At 39.2% G+C, this 25,709-nt stretch overlaps 1 protein-coding gene and 1 long non-coding RNA gene across 4 annotated transcripts in view; one reads left to right on the plus strand and one right to left on the minus strand.

Annotated features, from left to right (window-relative positions):
* The first annotated feature begins 2,513 nt into the window (after positions 1–2,513).
* tmem229b (transmembrane protein 229B) overlaps positions 2,514–25,709 on the plus strand; it is a 284,593-nt gene continuing 261,397 nt past the window's right edge. Inside the window, exons 1-2 of one of the 3 annotated variants that reach the window (XM_047393222.1) lie at positions 2,646–2,778; positions 22,741–24,119. In XM_047393222.1, the coding sequence (XP_047249178.1) occupies positions 22,796–23,386 (591 nt within the window). In that variant the 5' untranslated portion in view covers positions 2,646–2,778; positions 22,741–22,795 and the 3' untranslated portion in view covers positions 23,387–24,119. Of the gene's footprint in view, positions 2,779–21,672; positions 21,779–22,740; positions 24,120–25,709 lie in introns of those variants that run through there. The other 2 variants (XM_047393223.1, XR_007042571.1) reach the window with 2 other exon arrangements.
* On the minus strand, positions 9,513–19,917 carry LOC124885042. The gene is made up of 3 exons (XR_007042575.1): positions 19,742–19,917; positions 12,761–12,885; positions 9,513–11,285 (listed from the first exon to the last, which is right to left on the minus strand). It is a non-coding gene; the product is annotated as an uncharacterized LOC124885042 (long non-coding RNA).

A 25,709-nucleotide genomic window follows, 5' to 3' on the forward strand; every position in this document is an offset into this window, starting at 1 on the left:
GCACTTCATGCTTCCATCTGCTGAAAAGCTTTATGGAGATGAAGATTTCATTTTTCAGCACGACCTGGCACCTGCTCACAGTGCCAAAACCACTGGTAAATGGTTTACTGACCATGGTATCACTGTGCTCAATTGGCCTGCCAACTCTCCTGACCTGAACCCCATAGAGAATCTGTGGGATATTGTGAAGAGAACGTTGAGAGACTCAAGACCCAACACTCTGGATGAGCTAAAGGCCGCTATCGAAGCATCCTGGGCCTCCATAAGACCTCAGCAGTGCCACAGGCTGATTGCCTCCATGCCACGCCGCATTGAAGCAGTCATTTCTGCCAAAGGATTCCTGACCAAGTATTGAGTGCATAACTGTACATGATTATTTGAAGGTGTACATTTTTTGTATTAAAAACACTTTTCTTTTATTGGTCGGATGAAATATGCTAATTTTGTGAGATAGGAATTTTGGGTTTTCATGAGCTGTATGCCAAAATCATCCGTATTAAGACAAGAAAAGACCTGAAATATTTCAGTTAGTGTGCAATGAATCTAAAATATATGAATGTTAAATTTTCATCATGACATTATGGAAAATAATGAACTTTATCACAATATGCTAATATTTTGAGAAGGACCTGTATTGCTTTAAGTTTTCTGTCTTGACGTTTTGATGTCTTCCTTGGTCAACCAGTGTGCTTGCCTTTTAATAGTCTTCCCATGTTGTTTGTACTTGATCCAAATTTTGAACACTGACTGTGAATAACCAACATCTTTTGCAACATTGCCTGATGATTTACCCTCTTTAAGAAGTTTGATAATCCTCTCCTTTGTTTCAATTGACATTGAATTGAAAGTTGCCACTTAGAATGACTGTAGATTTGTGTCATATCTGTGCTCTGCTTTTTTTCGACAAAATTAAACAACTAAATGAACATCCTCCGAGACAGGTGATACCATTATTTTTTCCAGGGGTTGTAGTATAAAAAAATACTAACTATTCCTGAGGTAGAGAAAGAAAAAAGTAGTCTGAGATGAACAAAACATAAAGGTTAAACTGCTCCTGATCATCTCTAAATCAATATTGATTACTCTAAAGGTAACAACTTGCAAGGCTTTTATGATAATGCATCACTAGTAATTTATTAATGACATTTAGAGGAATTCGATTTTGTTTACATCCAGAAAGTCCAAACATAACCCATTATTTAGAGCCAGGCAGAGGAAAGCAAAGCTTCTAAAGAGGGGCACCAATGGACTATAGATGGGTGGATCGAAGTGATGAATCACCAGCCTGCACTTAACATGGAGATGATGGAGCGTCAGCTTGGTACGGGTCCAATGATCCTGTTTATCTAAGCAGGAACATGCAAAAATGGCTAATGAGGAGGTTCCCTCTTGCAGTTCTGATCAGTCAACTTTATAGGAGACAGCTGAAACATAAATAATTAAATATATTCTTTATTAGTAAACAATACATGCAAAGGAGGTGTGTCAAAATATTTTTTTTCCACAATTTTCGCTGTGGGATTTAGGACAGGCATGTTTGCTGATCGGGTATGCACAGTGATACCACGCTCATTAAAGCAGGTTTTGGTACTTCTGGCAGTGTGGGTAGTTACCAAGTTCTTTTGGAAAATGAAATCAGCATCTCCATAAACATGAAGCATGAAATGTTCTAAGATTTCCTGGTAGATGGCTGCTCTGACTGTGGACTTGATAAAACACATTGGACTAACACCAGTAGATGACATGGCTCACCATACCATTACTGACTGTGGAAACTTCCTGCTAGAACTCAAGAAACTCTGCCCTTTCTCCATACTCTGGGATCTTGGCTTTCCAAAAGAAATGCAAAAGCTACTTTCATCTTCTTCAAATGACTTTGGACTGTCCAGTCATTTTTCTCATTAGCCCAGGTGAGATGCTTCTAGCACTGTCTGTGTTTCAGGATTGTCTGAACACAAGGAATGAGCTCCAGTCCATGTCCTGGGCTACAACTTTCACACACACAGTCCATGTCTGTGTGTGATGTCTCTTGATGTTCTGATTTCAGCTGCAGTCTTCACCCCTTGTGAATCTTCTCCAGTCTCTTTAATGGTCTTTGCTTCACAATCCTCTCAAGGATGCACTTATCACCATTGCTTGTGCGCTTTTTTCTACCAAACTTTTTCCTTCCACTCAATTTTCCATGAATAAGCTTGGGTAGGGCACTGTGTGAACTGCTACCTTCTTTGCCAATTAAGTTACCTTTCTTATGGAAGGTGTTAGCCTTCCCAATGATGATGTAGACCACACACACAGACACACACACACACATATAGTAGTCAGTGAACAAAGAGCGGCACATTGGGGAAGGAAGCAAATAGCTATCCTTCAAAGTTTGAGATTAAACCACTAAACTGGCACATTCTGATAAATAAATATCTGAATATTCTGGAAGCAAGTTCAGATCAGGCGCCGTTCATAAGGGAACTCGGAGACATAACTCACCCCACTTGTGGCCCATCATCCACCTCTGGCTGTCAGCACTGAAGAGCTGCGGTGAAGAAACGGTTAAGCAAGAGCTGCGTGAGTCGATCTGAGCATGTGCCGCCGCCGCTGCTGCAGTGAAGTAAAATGTGTGGATTTCCATAGGACAGAGCGGAGACGCCGCGCAGGAGAAGCCGGGGGACAGCCGAGAGAGGCGCAGACCGACACCGACTCGTCCTGGCCGACCTCACTGAGGAATGTGTCAGATCCACCGAGGTGTGCGCCTGGGTAGACACCACAGAGATCCGTCTGAAGGTACAATGGTTCGCTCTGCAGATTGTAGAGGGAAATGCTGCCAACATGTTTGCACTCAAGCGGAGTGACATTTAGGGCAACAACATGTGTGCGTGTTAGGAAATCTTTAGTGGTTAGTTCTTCTTTGACAGTGGATGTCATTACATTATTCACAATTCATAAGTGGTGCAGTTATTCTTTGTACTGCGTCTTGAATTTGGTGTTTAGTTGTTTTATTTATTTTTCAAAAGCAATATTCAAGGTGTTTCCTGCGCAGTTGCGCCGCTGCACCTGTTAAAATCCGGCTCATTGTAAGTTTATTAGAAATTGTTCTGTCAGTATCGTCTTTGTGATTGCAGTGCGCCTTTCGTGTGACATCAAAGAGTTTGAAAGTACCCCAGAATTAAAACTGATGTATGAGCTATATACACATATTTTAAATTATAGTGTGCGGAGAAGGTGCCGCACTGCTCATCAGTGTGCTTGATGCAGCAGCGGAGTCCCCGCATCTGGGCCTGCACACACCAGTTTCCCGGGACACAACAGAATCACCGGGCGTTCAGCATTAATAAAACCCGTTACTATTCACGCCTGGATTCCTCGTCTGCTGTGTAGTCCCATCTGTGGATGCCTTTATAGAAAAAAAAAAACTAATCGATTTTTGCCACAGAAGCCCTGCAGTTCATTATCATTTGGGGTGAGATAATCCCTGCTGTCGCTTCTGTAGTCCACCCCCATCAACCTATTTATAACCCACGCAACAGCATCCACGGCGAGGAATCCCAAAATTACCCCGTATTATAACATTGCAAAAAGGGAGTGACACTTCTCAGTTGTGTGTGGACACAGGAGTAACATTTCTGTAGTGATGCAATGGGCCCCCTACCTCTCGGTATTCAATGATTATGTTTTTACAACTCATGAATTTCATCCTAAACCAACAGAATACCCTAGTACTTGTGTTTGCAACTCATTTCTGGCCTTACATCATTCAGTTACAGTGGTCTACATTACTGTAAATTGTTTTTATAACACATGCAGATTTATAGAAGTCGTGGCTTATGAAATGGGCAATATGGCTCAGGCACAGGGAGGCATCCCATTGGGGTTGGCTTTGTTGTAGGTAATATAGGAAACAAAAATGGCTGGTTAAGGATTCCAAGCATTACATTTGGTGCTAAAGTAAAGGGCTTTTCCACTCTATATTAATCTGGACTACATTTTAACATGTCTAGTTGAAATTCTGTTATTATTATGTTATTACTGTACATTTTTGGCATTTGGGCCACCCAAGATAAAAACAAGCATAAAAGCACAATATATATTTAGAGTCTTGTCAATTTTGAACTGAATTCTTCCACACGGACTATAAATTCTGGGGCGAGCATTAAATTGTCGTGGGAGTCTTTAGGCACTTCAGGATTTGATTTGATAATAATTCAGAAGGCTACCAGAGTAGAAATGGATGATTGAAGTAGCATGACCCTGCACACTGGGGCTGCACAATATTAGGAAAAGATGCAATATGCAATAATATTAGTGAATGTTGCGATAACGGTACGACTGGTGATAAATAAACCAATTATTTAAAAATTATAAATGTCTTCCTGCTTTAGGTTCATGGTAAATATGGACCTAAGATAGTGTGTAATCTATCCAGCTACTGGAAAAAACCCAGAAAATTCAGGATTTAAATCCCAACAACCCGTTTTTATTGAAAAAGTGTCTTTATGACATCTGCCGTTTTTGCATTGAAACAACTTGATTTAAGCGTGTTAATGAATTTTATCACCATACCACCTCTTTATCTTGTAAACTTTTTTTATTTTTTTAACAGAGCATTAAACAGTAAGTGTACCAAAGATATTACAGGAATGAGGGCCTGAGTGCATAGTACCTAAATAATTAGCTAATATTTACTGCAGTCCAGGCAGTTATGCATATTGCATACACTGACACTGCAGTTACAACAAATTTACAATATATTGTGCAGCCCTACCACCAAACATTAATAAAAAAGCCCAATATCATTTAGTTAAAAAATTCAATCAGTACCACTATCTCTAAAAACTACTCCACCCATTCTGACCTGAAAAACTGTCAATTTTATTCAAAAGTAAATAATAGGTCTAAGATCTCTCATGTTACTAAAATTACATTGTCTGCCTTTCCTCTGCAGCTCATTCATCTTTACATACATGTGACTCTTTAACTGCCCTCGTTTGGGGCACACAACCACACTAACCGCCACACATCAGGAAATGCCCAGTTATGGTAACATGTGATTCTGGGCCAGTGGCTGTACACGTGTCACATGTTACAGCTATCTCACCTGCTTGTAATCCCGTCACTTTGTTTTAGTGTTGCTGCAGTGTGTGGGGACCGCCGTTTCAGTGAAAATCCTCTCTGATGGAGTGTTTTCTTCAAAGGGCAGAATCCCTGCTTGTGTGCCACTCTTGATGTTTGCAAATCAAAATTTTATCCCCCACCCCTACCTTAAAAGAAGGTGCTCATCTCGCCAACATTCATGCAAGAAGGGCCCATGTGTTTATACACTCTGAACTTCTGTGTTTGGAATTGATGGAATGCTACAAATAAGTTTGAAGTTTAACAAATATGTTTGCTCAGAAAGTCCAGGAGTTTGTGATATGAAAGGAAACACATTTGAAGTCACTCAGAGAGGGCTTTGGCTTCATAAAATAAATAAAATACACAACACGTTATTTCAGTTGATTTGAACCAAAGCCGCAGTTGCCTCAGTAGTTCAGGTAGTTCACTCGGACAGCACAGCTCTGTACCTCCACTTTTCTCCATAGACCTTTGGTCATAAAACTAGCATTAATTATTCATGCCCAATGATTGATTATAAAGCTTCTATGTCTGACAGTCAATTAAAATTTGCATGCATGTCTCCATTAGAGGCGATCCTCTGCATGTTACCGCTTCCATCCAGATTTCTTCTTGGGTTCTCCAAGATATTTAATCTACAGTTTGACTCACAGATGTTTGAGCTTCGGCTTCTTAGGAGCTGCAATATACTTCAGGACTATAATGGACCTGCAAAAGTATTTGTACTCCTTAAACTTTTTCACATTTTCACATTACAACCACAGACATGTATTTTACTGGGATTTATGATAGACCAACACAAATAAGTGCATAACTGCAAAGTATTCAGCTGAGTACTTTAAGAACATTTTGCTGTAAGTACAGCTACAAATCTTTTGTTTGGATGGTTTTACCAACTTTGGCCATCCAGAAACTGAAATGTTTGCCCATCCTTCTTTGCAAAATAGCTCAAGATCTGTCAGGTTACTGGAAGATACCTTTTAGTGTGATATTTCATTAAAAAAGGGGAAAAAAGGAAAATTTCTGTTTATATCTACATTTAAAAACAGTTGTATTTTGCCTTTGGCTTTACAGTGGCACAGTTGGTAGCACTGTTGCCTTGCAGCAAGAAGGTCCTGGGTTCGACTCCTGGAATTTGCATGTTCTCCCTGTGCATGCGTGAGTTCTCTCCGGGTACTCCAACTTCCTGGCTGCTGGAGATAGGGACCAGCCCCTCTGCAACCCTGTGCAAAAACATGACTGTTAAGTTTCTCTTAATTTCCCTTAGGTGCGACTGACATGGTTGTTTGACTCGTGGTGACAGGGAACACCCTGTGACAGGGTGGTGGACAGGTCACCAGTCCTGTCCAGGGTGTTTCATTTCTGTGTAATAGTCTTTCCATTTTTCAGATGAAGGATTGAACAGTGCTCGATGAGATGTTCAAAGCTAAGCATCTTGTTTTATAACCTAACCCTGGTCTCCACAACTTTATCTCTGCCTTGCCTGCTGTATTTATTGGTCTTCATGATATTGTTTATTCACTAATGTTCACTAGCAAACCTCTCAGGCCTTCACAGAACAGCTGGATTTATAGTGAGATTAAATGACAAAGGTTTAGGGGATGTGAATACTTTTGCAAGGCACTGTAGGTACTTGAGGGGTTGTAGGAGAGGAAATTGTTCCTAGTTTATATATCATGTTTAGAAGATGTTTATTAAAGCGGATCTCTGGATGATGGAATACTTTTCAGAATCCTACCAAAGTGGTAAGAAAGCATAATGATTATGAGCTCACTTCTTTTTCAATTTTGATTCTAATCGGCTTGTTTACATCATTTTGCATGTAAGTGCGTGCAGTACTATACAGTTTTTTGTGTACAATCCTTTTGTATATGTTCTTTCAGAGTGAACGTACGCACTTCTGATTGGCTTACACTGAAATCTTTTTTTAGGGTTTTACTGTTAATTTAAATGTAGCAAAATATGTATTTTTCTGAGGTTGGAACAATTTCTTCAAAGAATTTTACACAGCACCTTACTGTCACCTCTGGTAAAGATCTGTGAAAAGGTCTTCAAATAAACTGTTGTTATGGAGATTTGATGACCCCAAGATCTGCTGCAGTTATCTTAACAGAGAGCTTTTTTCATTTTTAACATCCCTCCTCGCTGTGTGTATTAGCAAGATAAACACATGTACCCATCCAGCCATGTTTGTCATAGTTCTAGTTGTTTTAAACTTTTTAATCATTGCTTAGCCTGTAATAATGGGCAAGTTTGGGTACTTCTTGTAGCCTTTTCCTGCCCTACTGAATGGGATGTTGTCTTGCCTTTCCCATTTAGTAGAGTGACTAAAAAAGTGGGCCATTGTGTTACTTCATATTTATACTATAGGAAAACAAAAGTGATGAATTACTTTCCTAGAAACTCTGGTCAGCCTAAAAAAAGTAAAGAATAAGTGACAAAAAGTCTTTGGTTTTACTTATTTTTTGGGAAATGCTTGGAGTGAAAGTAATTATGTCACTGATGATTTATTACTTGATATGGGATTGATTTCCCCATGGAATAAAGGTACTGTAATTAAAGAAGTAATTTTTCTAAAACTTCCAGTGTGAGATTATGCTGCTGCAATAAAAACTGAATGTATTTGAACGTTTTTTGTACATCTGTGAAAGCCGTGCCCATAATGTGAAGGGTTCATTAGGCTTAAGTGTTTACGGATATTTACCATGCTGAAACAATACAAAGGGGATAGAGCATATTTTTTGTGTTTAGGTGATACATTTCCAAAATATACAGTCATACATTAGGGGGTCTTTCTGCATGGAGTGTGTATGTTCTCCCTGTGCATATGTGGATTCTCTCCAGGTGCTCCAGCTTCCTCACACAGTCCATAGGCTGCTGGACATAGGGACCAGCCCCTCTGCAACCCTGTATGGAAGAAGCAGGTATACAAAATGGATGGAGGGAAATACTTTCTTTTACACGGCAACCTGAAGTCAGGTCAACTTTGGTGCCTTTTGAATATCTATTTTGTTATTTTAAACAGGGACTTTTCTTACGGTTTATCAAACGCCCCGCCTGTCAGATCAGCCTTGGATACTGATATGCTTTTTAGACAAGTTTATGCATCATTTAATTCAGTTAAGAGTGATTTGGTATCTACTAGTGTGTCACCGACATGTTGATAAAAGGTTATTTTTGACCGGTTGTAAGGTAATGCAAGCATTGAACACAGGAAGCCTCCTTACTTCAGTACCACTTACAAGCATGCCCTCAGATTTATTTTTTGGCAATCAATAAAAGCCTTTTGTATTTGAAACCCTTGGAGTGAAGCTCCCGCCTCCCTGTTTACATAAATCCTTCCTCTTCTGCCGCTTGTTCAGCCTTTCACCTTGCAGTTATGGAAAGGATGCCTTTGATAAAGTTGTGATACGGTAGGCTGTGTTGCGCCCAAGCTTTTAGTATCAACCCTTTCCAGCCGTATCTGAGAGCATTAATGAAGGTCCTTACTAATTATAGAGCTCAAAAATGCAAATTAAAACTTTTTGAATGAAACTGTCCATCTGTCTGAAAAACATTGCATCAGTAATGTTTGCAAAGGTTAGATGCTGTTCAGAGACTACATGTTTGCATACTATTTAAACTATAACCATGTGTTATCATGTGTAACATTATAATACAGTGACTTAATTTTATCGTAATTAAAAATAATCAAAGGGCTGTAATAAAAATAGGAAGACTACGGCACAGCTTCAAACCTTACCAAGACATGGCTGTTCACTCCTATAGAGCTGCAAAGATCCTCAACTCAGGTGGGATGATCTTTGACAGGACAACTATACCAATCCTGGAAGAATGGTCTATAACATGAAATTCTTAAGAAATGTACAAAGGTTTAAGGGGTATGAGTACCTTTTAAAAAGTACTGTTCAGAGACAAGGTACTGCTCTCCCAAAAAATTAACATCACATAAAAAGGTATGGCCACCACCTGCTGTGTGGTTCAGATCACATGATCACCCTGCCGCATCTACACGCCATGCAGCTGCCTCAGCATGCTCTAATGGAGCAATGGAGAAAAAAAACAGTATACTGTAAATGACCTGGGGTCTAATGCTGTTGTTAAACTGAGCTGCTTACTGAAACTGTAAACCGGAAGGGGGGGAAACGGGACAAAATGTTCTACATGCTTAAATGGAAGACTGCTCTCAAAGGAAAGTTTGCATGTTGTTTGCAGGGTTCTGACGTAGTCTTGATAATTATAATCTAAAGTGTATAATTAAACACATTTAATGTCAATTTTCTTGTCTGTTGACATGTTTTGTGAGAGACTGGGCCGGTCAAGCATGAGGACACAGTAATAATTTTCAAAGAACATGGGTTTTATTTCTCAAAAAATAACAAAATTCAAATAACGGTTACAGGGCCCTTAAAAGAGGTCCAATGAAGAAGCTAAACTCAAGACAAAAAATCAGGGTTTAACATAACAAAACCTCAAACAAACTGCTCAAAACAAATAAACTGACCTCTCACACAACAAACAAAGGTGATTTAAATGCTGGCTGATCAGACCAGACTGACGCACTGAGGAAGAAGGAAGGAAAACATCTACAGAAATTTAACTAACAAAAATAACTAAACACAGCCAGCTTAAAAATTAACTTGAATGACTAATAACTAACCAAAATAAACAAATCCCACAGGCAAAGAGAACTTAAGCAAAAATTAGAATAATGACTCCATGGTCTTCCCCCATGGTGGAGCTCCAGATGGTATCACCCAATCAGTCAATCTGGGATTGGAGTGTGCCAGCCAGAGTCCATTGCTGGAGTTCAAGGTACTCCCCCACAGCACCAGCAAAGAAAGCACAACATTTTTTTTAATATTTGACAAAATTAAGTATACAAAAGTTAATCAAATGTGGGCGCTATAATTAGAACTAATGTATTTCAATATTGTCAAAAGAAAATATAAACCAAAATGTATTTATGCTGCAGTGAATGTGTATATGAAAACTCAAAATGAAAAAGTGTTGGTGTGTGGGGTTACCAACTGTGTGGTTGCAGGTGTGGCCATAACATGTTTCTTTGTATCCAAACTGTCTGAAAAGACTGTAAAGTAAATACTTAGCTGTAACTAACAATCACTCCCTTTAAAATGTGATACCAGAAGCAACGTATTTTGGTGTGAGCTGCAGGATTTTCAGTTCCTTGTACAAGTCAGGAGAGAGGGGAGACGTAGTGCTGCCCTGGGGGTGAAAGCCAGCTTGCTGTTTCAGGGCTAATCGACCTGTCTTTGCAATCGATCGGAGTTGGTTTATTTTGTGCCGCCTCATGGGGATCTCCTATTCCACCTTTCCGCCATCCCCCAGTCCTATCTATCCTTCTTCTCTCAAACCTTTCTCTTGATTCATTCATGAGCCCGTTGCTCATCATGGATGTAAAGAAGGAGATGTGATCAGGATAGGTTAGTGAAGAATCTGAAAGATGCAGCAGTTTAAAAGCAGAACTTTAAAGTTTAAAGTGTATCTATGTTTATATTGTTTTATTTTGGATTAAATGAAATCACCATTTATGTTTTCGGCAAGAGTTAAAACCTAATAAAAAAATGCAGTGTAAAAATCGTAAAAATAGCCTACACATAAACCTCAATAGTATTTTAGATTTTCATACCACTTAACCTTTTTACATTGGACAGTTACTCTCTGACCAAAAACACTTAAGTGCACACTGCCTGCTATCCCATTTACCAGTGTAAAAGATATTCTCTTTTTTCATAAGTAACCACCCATGCAAACATAATGTAAACATAAACAGTTTTTAACTTCATAAAATAGCAATTACTCAAACTCTTGTAATGCTTTTGGGCTTGGAGTTCTGAAAGACTCCAGAAGAAAGATGTTTTGGTCCCACCTGGACCAACTAACCTGAATTTATACAAAATTAAGAGGCAGTGGAAGTTATCTACTGCAGCTAAGGTACTAAGTGCTTATAAGCTTTTAACAGAACCTCACTTCAAAAATAATGAACTATCACTTTAAATGCAGGAGCACGTTTCTAGCTGATACGGTTTCTGTCATTGGAGATGAGCTGTTGCTATAGGTCACCTTGGTTCACTGGCTTTTACCTGCATTGGACACTCCTGGTTTCTCTGTGATGCACCGCACCCTCCCAAAGTGACCTTCCAAAAGCCAGTGTAGACCTGGGATCATTGACACAGACACACTCAGAAACACAGAGGCGCAGAAGATAACCTGACTATATGCTATATTGTGGATTTCTCAGTGTGTTAGGTGTCAGAGTGTATAGCTGTCAGCATACCGTGTACACTGTAAATATATTTTTATTTCCTACCTTAGCTTACCCCCTGTATCAGTTTGTCTTTGCGACAAGTTTTGTTTTCTTGCTTTCCGAGTGTTTCAAAACTTGTCATCCTTTCCCTCCACAAATAATAGGCGTGTTTTATCACACTTTTCATTTAAAAGCACACAATCAGTACCCTAAACTAGACTCTGGTGGTCCATGGTTGATTCACGCTTCTTCAGTTCAGGGCCTATTTTGTGTCACCTTTTGGTTTTACTGAGCTCCACCTTGCAGGCATCTCTGTAAAATCTGTTGTGGTGACTGACATCAAACTGTGTCATTCTCTAGCAGGTTTTGGTAACATGCAATGCCAAAAGGGGGCCGCCGTAGTGGGAGTTAACTGGAGCAATGTTGATCAATAGCTTAGAGCTTGTTGAGTGGTGGTGGTGGGCGTGTATACTACAGTAGCTGCAAAACAAACAGAATAAAATACTATGCAGTAAATTAACTGTGTGATGATGAGGCAACACTCAGTAGAGAGTTAAAAATAAGGTTAGAAGGATAACCCCTCAGCTTAGGCTGTCTGATCATATTACCCCGCTGTGATTACCAAAGAAACCCACATTTGAGTCTGGCTGGATGCCTTTAAATAAGTCACCAGTAATGTTACAGTAGTTATCTGTCTGTTGCAAAGGAGGAGGAACCAACAAAGTTGGAAAGCAGTATATCACTAAAATTGCCTTTATTTAAAAACAATAACCGTAGGTTTTTCAACTGCAACAGAAGGGTGTCATTTGCTAAAAAAGTGCCAACAAACAGACAAGACTCAAGGGATTTTATCATGTTTCAATGTTATACTAACATGTAACTTAAATATATGACAGTCTTTGTAATAGATGTAGTACCCTTGAGAAGTTTGCATGGAATTTTGGTCTTTTAATGATGCATTTGAACTAGTGATGAGACGATGTATCCAGTTAATTAGAGGCTTTGTAATCATTCACAACTAATTGTGTTATTTTCTACAAGCAATATTTGACAGAACAAATAAAGTTGATAAATTCAAATATTTTTTTTTCATACAATCAATAAATAGACACATAGATTTGTATTTTGTAGATGTACAGCAATTTCTACCTTTACTGAGTGGAAACTGGAGTGTTGTGGCTTTACTTTCATGCTGTGATTCATTCACCTGTACAGATTCAGATGCAGTTACATTAAAAATGTCTCATAGCTAGTGAACCTGCAGCTTTATACATCATACTCTATTTAATCATGCAACTATGTTGGGAAAATATGTGAGTATTTCTATATTTTAGAGACGTAGTTCTATATTCCGAAGTGGTCAACGTCTTTCTGTGTCACTCTTACATTTTCACATACACCTCGCACCGCAGAACTCTTTCTGGACAATGATGCAGCTGCATTTACCCCCCTTGGTGCCGGTTGCATTTTGATCTTTATTGTTTTCCATTCCCAATCTCTATTGGATGACCCTAAGAAATAAAATGAAAAACAGAAAAAACATTTTGTATTAAAAGCATGTTGGCATGTGATCAAATGTTCAGATGTTTGTCATCTCACCTTATCAGGATATCTCATTTCACCACAAGCATTTTCTAACTATAGGTTTTAGATCCGTACAAATGAGTACCTATAATGTTTACTCTCAAAATATGTTCCACTTTAATTATAGTAATGTTATCCAGCCCTGTTAATTATTTAATATTGTCATTCAACAGTGCTGCTCTCATCACTTCATGCTGCTGTTTGATCAATTAATGCTCCCCTCTTCTAATTGTGTGGCTATGCTATGTAGCTTGCAGATCATTCTGCACTACAATCAGACATCTGATATTTTCGTGATCCAAACCCTAAGCATTGTGCTGCCACTACATGCTTAAAAACTGGAATAGTGTTCTGAGTATAGCAAAGAAAATGATTTGTTTGGTTGGACTTAATTCTAGGCTTTGACAATTTTTGTTTATTTTGCTTTGAAAGTGTTGACTCTCTCTAGTTTTTCATTAAGTGAAAAGTGAACAAGAGCGCTACCACTAATTGTTTGTAGACAACTACAAATTGACTGTTTTCAGAAATGAAGATTACAGACAAAACACAAAATGATTTCCTTTTGTTGTGTCACACCACACCTTGTCTTCTTCTGGCCACTCACGTAAAATGTGTTTGGCAAGAGGTTTAGCGTTAGACAGCCTTGTGTTACAGTTTAAAAAAATCATTTTTATTAGCAGATTTGTAAGTGTGTGGGTGATGAATTAAATGTGCATTTAAGTTGGAGAGAGAAGGAGGTGTTAAGAGACAAAGAGGACATAATTTCTGTCAGAAACTGGTGATCAGGGGTAACAAGCAATGTGGCTAACAGAGTGCTTTGAACTGTATAGAAAATTGTTATTCGAATACATTTTTTTAATCCCAGGGTTCTCCATAATGTTCTTCATTTTATGAATAATCCTTCTTTACACAATGATCTCCAGACGTTCCAGATGGTTCCCGAGAACAGAACCAGCCTTCATTTTAGCTTGTTGAGCTTCATTAAGTCCCTGGCCTAGATGCTGCTACCCCAGCAGATGATGGCAGAAGAGATCACACTTTCCAGAACAGACTTATAGAAGATATACAGGATCTTGCTGGAAACACCAAAGGACCTAAGCTTCCTCAAGAAGTACAGTCTGCTCTGTCCCTTCTTGTAGATGGCTTCACAGTTGCATCTCCACTCCAGTCGGTTGTCCAGGTGAACACTGAGGTATTAATACTTCTCCACCACCTCCACCTCTTCTCCCATGATGCAAATAGTGTTTGACCTATTCCTGTTTCCCTTCAACTACAATCATCTCCTTTGTTTTATTCACGTTCAAGATGAGATGATAATTTCCACACCATTCCACAAAGCACCACCAGCTCCTTGTACTCAGTTTCTTGTACATTTCTGATACATCCTATTTTTGCAGAGTCATTCGAGTATTTCTGCAGATGACAGGAGTCTGTCTTGTACTGGAAGCCTGAGGTGTACAGAGTGAAAGGAATGGTGAGAGTACGGTCCCCTGTGGTGCTCCTATTTTGCTAACTACCTGGTTAGACACACAACCCATCAGTCTCACAAACTGGAGTCTGTTTGTCAGGTATTCTTTGATCCAGGAGATTGTTGAGGCCTCCACCTGAGTCCCTTGGAGTTTCTGATGGGTGAGTTTTCTTTGGTTCTGGAACAAGACAGGAAGTCTTCCACAACACCGGAACCTTCTTCTGGGCCAGGCTAAGGTTGAAGAGATGCTGCAGAATCCCACGGAGCTTCTCTGCACAGGCCTTCAGGACTCTAGGACGGACATGACCTGGACCTGCAGTCTTATTCCGGTCCAGTCTTTCCAGTTGTCTCTTCACCTGACGTATTGAGACACACAAGTAGAAGGGGGAGGCAAAGGGAGCATCAGCATCTTCTATTTGGGTGAAGGCAAACATGTAGAAGCAGAAGGTCCATGTCTGAGGTGGAAGATAAAACATTTGAGGTGTGACTGGAAAGCTGTGGGCAAAAGGAGGGTGAGATGTCTGTTTGGCTGTGAGCAGTACAGGAGGATGTTGGTTCTGAACTGAACCTCATAGAAGAATGTGTTCAGTTCATTGGCTCTGTCCAGACATCCATCTGTCCGACCTTTCTGCTTGAAGCTTGTGATCTTCTTCATCCCTGCCCACACATCTCTGATACTGTTTTGCTGGAGCTTGCTCTTCAGCTTCTTCTTGTACACCTCCTTGTTGTCTCTTATCTTGACTATAAGTTGCTTCTGTATACTCCTCAATAATTCTCTGTCTCCCTCTCTGAAGGCTCTTTTTTTCTTGTTAAGCAGGTCCTTCAGGTCACTGGTTATCCAGGGTTTGTTATTGGGAAAGCATCTCACCGTTCTGGTGGGGATGGTGTTATTTACACAGAAGATTATAAAGTCGATTACACACTCAGTCATGGCATTGATGTCCTCTCCATGTGGCTGACACAGTGCATCCCAATCTGTAGCCTCAAAGCAACATTGCAGGGTTTGTTTAGCTTCCTGCGACCATCGTCTCAAAGTTCTCTTTATTGCAGGTTGCCTCCTAACAAGGGGCTTTTATTTCAAGCAGAGAAAAACAAGATTGTGATCTGATTTGCCTAGAGGAGGTCTTGCTTTAGATTTGTATGAGTCCTTCACATTTGCATAAAACAAATCCAATGTTTTCTATTATCTGGTAGAACAGCTGATTAACTGTTCAAAGTGTAGCAGAGAGTGAAACATGGTTAAAATCACCAGATATTACCACAAACGCATTGGGGTGTTGTGTCTGAAATTTAGCAACAACTGAGCTGATGTCATCACATGCAGTGTCAGCAACAGCTAGGTGAAACGTAAACTGTTGTCAAAATAACACTGGTGAACCCTCTGGATAAATAATATGGACAAAAACTTACTGCTAACAGTTCAATATCTCGACTGCAGAGACGACACTTCACAGTAACATGTCCTGGATTACACCATCTGTTGTTCACAAGTACTGCCAATCCACCTCCTTTGCATTTGTCGCTCCTCTTTAAATCTCTATCCGCTCGTATGGTCAGAAAGCCTGGCAGAAAGATGCTGGAGTCAGGGATATGATCCCACGGCCATGTCTCTATGAAACGCACAATACTGCATTCCCGATACTCTGGCTGGGAACTTCCCCCTTCCCTCTGTTCTATTTGCTTCTGCTCTGCACTCATGGTGCCTCCTTTTCAACTCATTAGGAATTTGGGGTTGTAGTCAAAGTATTATTTTAGCTTTTGAGATATTAATCAGCTGTTCCCGGTTGTAAAAAAAAACAACCATGTTGCCATGGTGACACATCATAACAAATTTCCAAAGATAAAAAAGTACCAACAAAAATCCTTCCAGCTGCACAGCATCCAATACCGGAGAGGACAATCATCCAAAAAAATCTATTTTTATCCACCACAAGAGGAATTTGAGTTCTTAGAAATATTTAATCAGAATGAAATGTAATAGAGCCACTCCAACCAACTGCCACCTTGTGCGGCGGCATTCTAGAATTTTACTAAGGGTTTGGTATTTTAAGAAATTAATACAATTTGCCAATATATATTAAAATTTTTTATTCTTTATTATAGCTGATTTGATAATTATTAGTCCAGTTTAATGGTGAAAAACTGCCCAGAACTAGAAAATAAATTTTGCATTTCCTCCAAGAATTCAGCTTGAATTCTGTAAGCTGAATTGGTAAACTGATTCTTCAGTTCAACGTCTGCTGAAAAAGTGAAACTGAAGCACAAATGAACGTTGTGGCAGAAATAGGAGAACTAAGAAGCCCAATTGGATAGCAGGAGCTGAAACTGAAGCAGAAGTCACAGCAGGCTGGGATCATCTGTTAAAAAATTGTTAGAATGGAGAATCAGCAGAATAGCATGAGAGACAGTAAAATAAGTGGAGAGTTGACAGAGTTAAACATTAGTACATTAACTGAATGGGGTGAGCTTGGGAGTCAAAAGTGGAAACTCATTAATTGTACTATAGTGTTGAAAAGACTTTTAAAGACTAAATCCAGCTAGCATCACCTGCTTTGCTATTATCATCTTTTGCGCTGCACCATTAGCTACAATGCTAATGCTGATATTTTTTAAAAGTAGTATTCATTTCTGAACCACCATCTACCAAAGAATTATAAATTTTCCTGACTAAAACAGCTGCCTCTGGTTTGATAGCACCAAGATATTAACACGCCTTCCAAGAAAGAGTAAGCTGGTAAACTTAGATACCGTTATGACCCCTCCATCAGAGTAGAAGGTTTATTAAGCACAGTCGCAGTGACAATAGGCAGGTTTTTTTTAAGAAGTCACATAATTAAAAAGTGTAAAAGGTATAAATAGCAGAGGTCATAGTTGACACCTCCTGAATAAGCTGAACATTGTAAAAGTTGAAAGACTGAAATAGCAGAAAGTGTGCAAACGTAGTTCAGTGGGAAAGACATAACAAATCAAATAATAAAGAGTACCGGACCATAACAGTGAGAATTTCTTGAGGCATTCACACAATTTACTAATCGGACTTTAAAAATAATTCAATTCAACACGATTCTCTCTAGCAAACACTCCCATTTTTATAATAGGCCTAAACCACAATTCTCACAGCACTTGTAAAGTACTGCATGACCCAGTCTGACTTTCAAAGATGAGGAGTGTTTTTCCCAGGAAGCTGGAAAAAAGATGGAATAAGGGGTTTAGTGAGGTCAGTTGGTCCATCGCTGTGGCCCAGTTAATCACATAAAACCCTTGTTTGGAGTAAATGTGCTAATCCCCATGGACTCTCTGTGGGCCACAGCCAGTCTTTGAAGACAAAAAGAGACAAAAAAAAGAGCTTTTGTTCTTCAAACATGCTTTTGTACTTATAACCTCTTACTAAGATGTTATTTTACCAGGCGTTTATGACCAATAGTATATTTGTTTTTGCTATGACAGTTTCCTCTGGAGACATTGTATAGTAGAGAACAAAAACTAAGCCGTCTTATTGAGTAAATGGTCTTTGAATTCATTATTGAAGAAACCTGTATAATATAAGCTACAACAACATTTCATTTCCCTTTGGGATTAATAAAGTAGTTTTGAATTGACTTTGAATGAATTGAAGTGTATTGTTTCTGTGCACTTCTAATTTAAGACGTGATGTCTTCTGTAAAGCCGTGAGTGGGCGAGACCGTGTGGGCCTTTTGATAGCTGATATGGCAGCACAAAATGTTTGTCAAGCTGCAGGAGTTGGAGATCCAGCACAGTGATGTAGGCAGTCTGATGACAAAGCTATAGGTTACATAAGAAACCCTCTCACTGTGTAAATAGCATCAGTTGAGGGAAGGTCGTACAGTTTAAGTGCTTCATCACACTCCTGTCTTTAATTAAAACTCCTGATGCCTGCAGTGTTTCACTGCCTTGGCTTAATTTAAAAGTGGTTTAGCACCCTGTACAATTACATTTCTAATCCTGAAGATTTCACTTTTGACTTGGCCAGATGGCTGTTTCTGGACATGACAGCAAATCCTGTTTAATTTTGAACAGTGATTGACGAAGTACTCAACTATAGTACTTGAGTAAAAGTAACAATATTCATGGTCAAATCTTACTCAACTAGAAGTAAAGTTGCTTGGTCAAAAATCTACTCAAGTTAAAATACTGAAGTACTCACTTTTGAAAATACTTAAGTATTCAAAAGTACTTGCGTTTAAAAGTACTTAAGTATTTAAAAGTACAAATGAAAAGAAAGTACACATAGAAATATTCTAATATCAGTATATCTGTATAATTTTCAGAGTAATTTTACAGAACCATGTAACTTTCAGAAACCACCTGATGTATTGACGCGTAGAACCACTCTGCTACAAATTCTACAACACCTGTAAAGAACTTTAGCATAAAAATGCCACAAAAAAGGAAGGATTGCTATTTTGATTATTACTTTTTATTTAAAAAACACCAAAAAGAAAACAGAAGAGTCTTGATTCTCCTCACACTTTCACTATGGAATAGAGGTTTAAGGTTGAATCTATTACCACAAAGAAACTACAACTGTGCTTTGAGAACTCATCCTACTGAACAACTTGGCCACATGGCAACAACTCATGCCTTAATAAAATTTGTAAACTACAAATAATAACTGCCCTGAGTTTTTCACAATTGTGGAATGCCATGCAAATCTCTAAAACAGTGGGGTCCAAATTCAGTCCTCAAGGGCTGGTATCTTGCATGTTTTAGTTCTTCTCCCTGGAGGTAGTTACTACCTCCTCAGCATGTCAAAGTTCTGCATATGCCTGCTAATGAGCTACCATTTGACCCAGATGTGTTGAAGAAGAGAGACAACTAAAACATCCAGGATACCTGTTCTTAAGGATGAACTTTGGACACCCCTGTCCTAAAAGACTTTGTACATTTAGTCTTTCTTCATCTTTACTATTCATACACAGTATTGTGTATGTGTGTAAAAGTGCATTTATTAACAGAAATAACTTAACACAAATAGAAACAGTAACACTGATAACTAAGTACAGCCAAACTTAACATAGAAACTTACAAAACAATGAATGTTCTGCTCAGATGAATCTAGCTTAATACCTGAATGAACAACTTTTCCAAAGACAAACTTAAAATAAAAACAATAAATCAAAGGACTACAATATTTTATTTCTCTCTAAAACAACATCCACTCAATTTTTAGAAAATGAAAGTAGTTCATTTCTTTGGATATCAGCCTGGTCATAACATTAAACCGCAACCACCTTAACCAAAGTCAATTTCATTTAAAGTGTTTATCTAAAGTGAAAAAAAGTTTGCTGACTTACCTCGATGTGCTTTCTCAGGTTGGATGGTGAGTTCTTAAACGCAGAAATGTAGTTTATCCGTGGCAAACAGAGAATACATTTAAACAGATAGGAATTATTTTTGACTCCTGAAATCTCAAACATCGAGCTAAGATATGGCCATGGGTGCACTGGTTTCTCTGCTTGCATTTCTTCAGTGGTTTCCATTGCTTCTTTTCTGTCTGGTTCTGCTTGAAATGAAGATGGGCGCTCATGCTCAGGCCGCGACAATTAACGAGTATGACGTAAGCTATGAGCTACCAGTGTGATTGGTTCCCTTTGTGAGAAACATAGTGTGGCCAATTGCATTTCAAGAAAGAAAAACAGCAACAGATTAGATTACAAATCTAAGCTGAGCCAAAAGGAACAAGTAACGACTAGCTTCCTAGAAATGTAGCGGAGTCGAAAGTACAATATTTGACTCTGGAATGTAGTGGAGTGAAAGTTATAGGTCCCCCCCCCAAAAATATTACTCAAGTAAAGATACTCAAAAAATGTACTTAAGTACAGTAATCAAGTAAATGTACTCCATTATTGTCCACCATTGATTTTGGAAGCAGCAAACTCTATTTGGATAGTTAGGTTGTAATCATTGTTTAAGATGGTATGTACTGTATGCCAGTATTTATAATGAGGAATGAATATGGTAATTTTTTGAGAATCTCTGCAAGGTATGTCTTTTAATGATAAGTATTTACACAAGCTGAACTTTAAGTGTCAGAACCCTACAGCCTGGTAAATTGTGCATCTTTATCCTGTCATGAAATGGAGCTGGAGACTTAATGCTTGGCTCACTGGAGACAGGTCATTGAAATCTAAAAGGTTTTGGTACTAAATGAACAGCATACAGCTGAAGAAGCTGTAGGAGGGTGAATAATAACAAAAAAACAACACTATCTGGAACAACTACTCTATTACAAAATAACAGGAGGAGTTACACAATTATCTGGCAGGGAGCAAAGCAGACAAACCAAAATACAGTGTCAAACACATTTATTGGCACCCCTGGTAATGATATCTTGCCCACAACTCACCAAACAGGTTTTCCGTAGGAGGTAGATCATAGTAGTTGTGATAGTCGTGAAAGAAGGTTGATTTAATTTCTGGTGAACCATGTTTGTGTTAGGTCTGTGTTTTGATCCTTTTTTTATGTTTTTTGCAGCAGTAGTGGCCTTTATTTTATTATTTTTGATAGCAAGCAGACAGGAAATGGTGGAAGAAGGGTGTGCAGAGAAAGTTGCTGGGGCCAGGATTTGATCCTGCGACAGCCTGCGTTGAGGACTAAGGCCTCCATACAAGGGTCGCATGCTTAAACCCCTACACCACCAGTGCTGCGCCCCTGTGTTTTGATCAGTAAGCTGTCGAAAGACCCAATAACAACTCATACTCAGTTTACTTGTAAAATTCTTTTATTTAATAATCCACAAGGATGTCAAAGAGTTCATGAAGTCATGCACCATAACAAGTTTTTCAGGGCCAATAGGCAAAAAAAAAAACAGACCCATTGCATTACCGATCCTCAGCCATACTTAGAATTTAACATTTGATGCTATTCCAATACCCATTGTTTCTTTCTCATTTTTTGTTGCTGAAAAGCTCAGTCATTGTTTCATCTGACCAAACAGCACTCTTCCAGTTCAAGTCCCAGTAGAATTTTCATTTTTGTTTCCATCGGTTATGGTAAGATGGAAAAGGCTTTTTTTCTGGCATCCTCCATTTGGTATATCTTGATTGCACGTAATCTTTCTTATATAAACCTGGTGACACTTAGATGCCACTCTAACGGTGAACTTTGGACATTTTGTTACTATCCTCCTCACTGTGCGTGACGAGGATTGTATCTACTTGGTTTCTAGTCCCCACAGTTATTTCTGTGTTGCCACACTGCTGTTCACACATTATTTGCTTGATGTCCTATATTAATAATCCATCTCTGAGACTGAGAAAACAACTAAGTGACAGATAAATTCTGGGGATTTCATTGGATCTTGAAGATTCTAACTCAGTTTGGCACAAAAAGTAAGGAAATTTGTGTTTGGTTGATTATTTCTTTGTTGTAACTATGCTTTTTTCAAAAAATCCCAAGCCATTTTAAAGCTTTTTAATTTCCTTTTAAATGGTACCAGTTTTATAAGGAATATGCATTTGTGGGTTAAGTGCCTATGAAAAACTTGCCAAATCCCCTCTGCAAAATGATAAACAGCTTATTCTGCTATTTGTGATTGTTTAGTGGTGTCAGTTTGATTGGAACAATGAAGTTGATGAAATAAGACATATAAGCAACAAAACAAAAATGTAGTTTGTGGGAAAGTCGTATACAGCCACAACATCGGGTCACCTTCTCCTGATGCTCATCATCAGCTAGGTCACACATTGCTGTGGGGTGCCATACCATTCTTCAGCCACCTTTTGTCACAAGTAAGCAGATGTAGTTGTTTTGGTCACTCTGACACATGTTCAATAAGGTTGAGGTCAGGACTGCAGGGAGGAAATTCTATCCTCTCTCTCACCAAGTTCTGGAAGTAGTGTCTGCTCAACCCTGCTCTGTGTGGTGTGGGCACTGATATTTTGGAAGATAGAGTTTGGTCCCATAGAGGGGAGATATGGGATTGCCACTGGTTGTAGAATCTCATCTTGATACCTCTTTGCATCAAGACTTGCTTCCAATGATGAAAAACCTTGTTTTTCCTGGTAGGAAAATGCTACCAACATGCTGCCAGCGTGATGGTGTCTTTCATTGGAGTAACCCACATACTCAACTGTGCTTCCCAACCCACAAATGCATTTTCCCACAAAAGGGGCACAGTTTAAGGGGCCATAAACAGACTTTCCAGCAGTATAAGAATCTTTGCCAAGAACTATTGTTGCAACAAAGAAAAAATTGACCAAATACAAATTTAATTTCCTTTTGTGCCAAGTTGACTAAGTTTGCAGGAGTTTCAAATGATCATTTCTGAAGTCTTTATTTATTCTCTTTTCAGATCTGAATCCTGTACTTAAAAATTGTAAATCTGTGTGAAACCCACAAGAGGAACCATGGTAACCTTAGAAGCCTCAGGGGAGCCAGTTCCTCTCACAGCCTTCTCACGCTGGTACCTCTATGCCATCCATGGCTACTTCTGCGAAGTGATGTTCACAGCTGCTTGGGAGTTTGTGGTTAACTGCAACTGGAAGTTCCCAGGTGTGACCAGCGTGTGGGCCCTCTTCATCTACGGTACCTGCATTCTCATCGTAGAGTGGATGTACTTGAAGTTGCGTGGCCGCAGTCCTGTGCTGCTACGCTGCATCATCTACACCCTATGGACCTACCTGTGGGAGTTTGGGACAGGGCTTCTTCTGCGACAGTTTAACGCCTGTCCATGGGATTACTCTGAGTTCCGCTACAACTTCATGGGGTTGATCACGGCCGAGTATGCTGTGCCGTGGTTCTGCGCTTCCTTTATCGTGGAGCGCTTTGTCATCCGCAAAACCCTGCGGCTACGCTTTCATGGAGGGCCTGAGGACGGCTGGTCAAACCATCGGCATGATGCTGGAGGAGGTTCTGAAGAAACTTTGGAGGGCAGCAGGCAAAAAAAACAAAGGAGGGGTAGTGGTTTTAATTCAAATGGCTACCTTAAAGTAGAATGAGTCAAGGTGCAGGGGACTTAGGGACTCTGTCATACCTCCTTGACCCGACACTGGCACTTTTTCATATGCAATTCTCACCCTTTAATGCATGGAATAGAGAGACTATAAAGCTTTCAAGAATGAGTCAGTGTGCTGAGGAAGCCAGAAAACAAATGTCTAACTAAGGCTTCAAATCCCAAATCACTCGGTCTGTTGTTAGCTAAAAAGGGAGTCATAAGACTACTGTTATTACTACATTTCACGTTACATCCACACATTTCCCTGGGGCTGAGCCTATCAAGACTAGATCTTTAATGATCTGGATTAAGCTTTAAATCTCCCTCTTGGATATTGGAATTTGGGATTAAAAAAGCACTTTTGCAGAGATTAGTGTTATTGTTCTGTAAAAGGACGTATTCAGAAATAAATATAGTATTTCTGTTTTTCAAGTATACATCAGTCTGTGTAAGAGCAGTTGTCTTGCTTCATAGAAATTTTAAAGTAGTGCAGCCATCAAGTATCATGTAGAGAAGCAGTAAATGCCAGCATTTCTTAAAATTCAAAGGAACGTTCCAATGTGTAATACTTGGACAATCTTTCAAGTTAAAATGCAGTATAATATCCATAGTTGTTTTCATCAGTCAGTCATTTTCTACCGCTTATTCCATAGTGGGTCGCGGGGGAGCTGGTGCCTATCTCCAGCAGTCTATGGGCGAGAGGCAGGGTACACCCTGGACAGGTCGCCAGTCCATCGCAGGGCAACACACAAACAACCAAGCACACACTCATTCATACACCTAAGGGCAATTTAGAGTGACCAATTAACCTAACAGGCATGTCTTTGGACTGTGGGAGGAAGCCGGAGTACCCGGTGAGAACCCACGCATGTACGGGGAGAACATGCAAACTCCATGCAGAAAGACCCCTGGTCGGGAATTGAAACCAGGACCTTCTTGCTGCAAGGCAACAGTGCTACCAACTGCGCCACCGTGCAGCCTGTTTTCAGCAGTATAGAATAAAAATATGTGCTGTTTTATTGTCATTGCATTGTAATACGTAGTTTATATTAGGGTTCCATGATCAAAAATTTTAGTAATTGAATCATCCTCTGATTAATGAAGAAATAGGAAATACAAGAGCGACTGCAGGCATTCCCAAACTCTTTTCTTGACGCACACACAAGAACCGCACTTCTACCTCCCTCCATAAGAACAGTGCATATTCAAGTGCATACGCATATCTCTCTTAAATAGTCAAGTCAGTGATTTACTGATTATATATAGAAAGCTCCTTACAAAACATATGTGTCTTTATAGAAAAGCTAACCTGGGCCTTAAATACCATGGTCCACAAATACGTTGTCAGGATGCCTGTAGCAAGGTGAATGCTGTTGTTTTTTTTCCTGAGGTGCTAAAGTCCCCAATAGATACAGATGAAACCAGATATTAGCATACACTTTATGAAAATATACATAACTATTTCTTCTCACTGTCGGATATTGAATCACACTAAACTTTACTGGTTTTAGGTCAGTTAGGATTATTATGGAAGATTTTTATTTGCTATATACCAAAATAATGAGTGATTGAATATTTTAATGAATATATTTCCTTAAACTCAGAAGTTTACATACATTTCTTTAGTATTTGTCAGAATTCCCTTTTAAACTCTATGCTCACCTGAAACATTTGGGTATCCTTCAACTAATGTCTCATAGTTGTTTGCTGGAATTTTGGCCCATTCCTCTTTACCTAGGTGCTATAATCTTTCATAGTTGTATGCTGCCTTGCTCACACACCTTTTTAGCTCTACCACCGATTTTCTGTGGGATTTTCTATGCTTTGGGATGGTCAGTCCAAAACATCAACTTTATTTCCTTAAGCTGCTTTATAACTAATTTGTTGGTATGCTTACAGTCATTGTCTTGAGATGTTAACTTCAGGACTTCCACACAACATGATGCTGCCACCCCCGTACTTCACAGTTGAGATGATGTTCTTGAGCTTGCAAGCTTTTTCCTTTTCCGTCCACATATTACAACTGTCATTATGGCCAAACACTTTAATTTTAGTTTCACCAGACCAAAGGACATGTCTCCAAAAATAAAGGGTTTTGCCCCTAAGGGCATTCGCAAACTGTACATTAGTTTTAGAAGGTTCACAATTCTATCCTTGACACCTTGGCTGGTTTTGATTTTTCTTTGACACACAAGGAAGCAGTGTTCAAGGAGATAATTATTTTAAAATAGGGGGGCTGAACATTGACTCAGATGTTATGGCACAACCTATCAGAGGCTTATAAACCCATGGCATCATTATCTGGGCTTGCCAAATTTATTTAAAGG

Source organism: Girardinichthys multiradiatus, chromosome 19 (assembly GCF_021462225.1).
Source record: "Girardinichthys multiradiatus isolate DD_20200921_A chromosome 19, DD_fGirMul_XY1, whole genome shotgun sequence".
NCBI classification, from domain to species: domain Eukaryota; kingdom Metazoa; phylum Chordata; class Actinopteri; order Cyprinodontiformes; family Goodeidae; genus Girardinichthys; species Girardinichthys multiradiatus.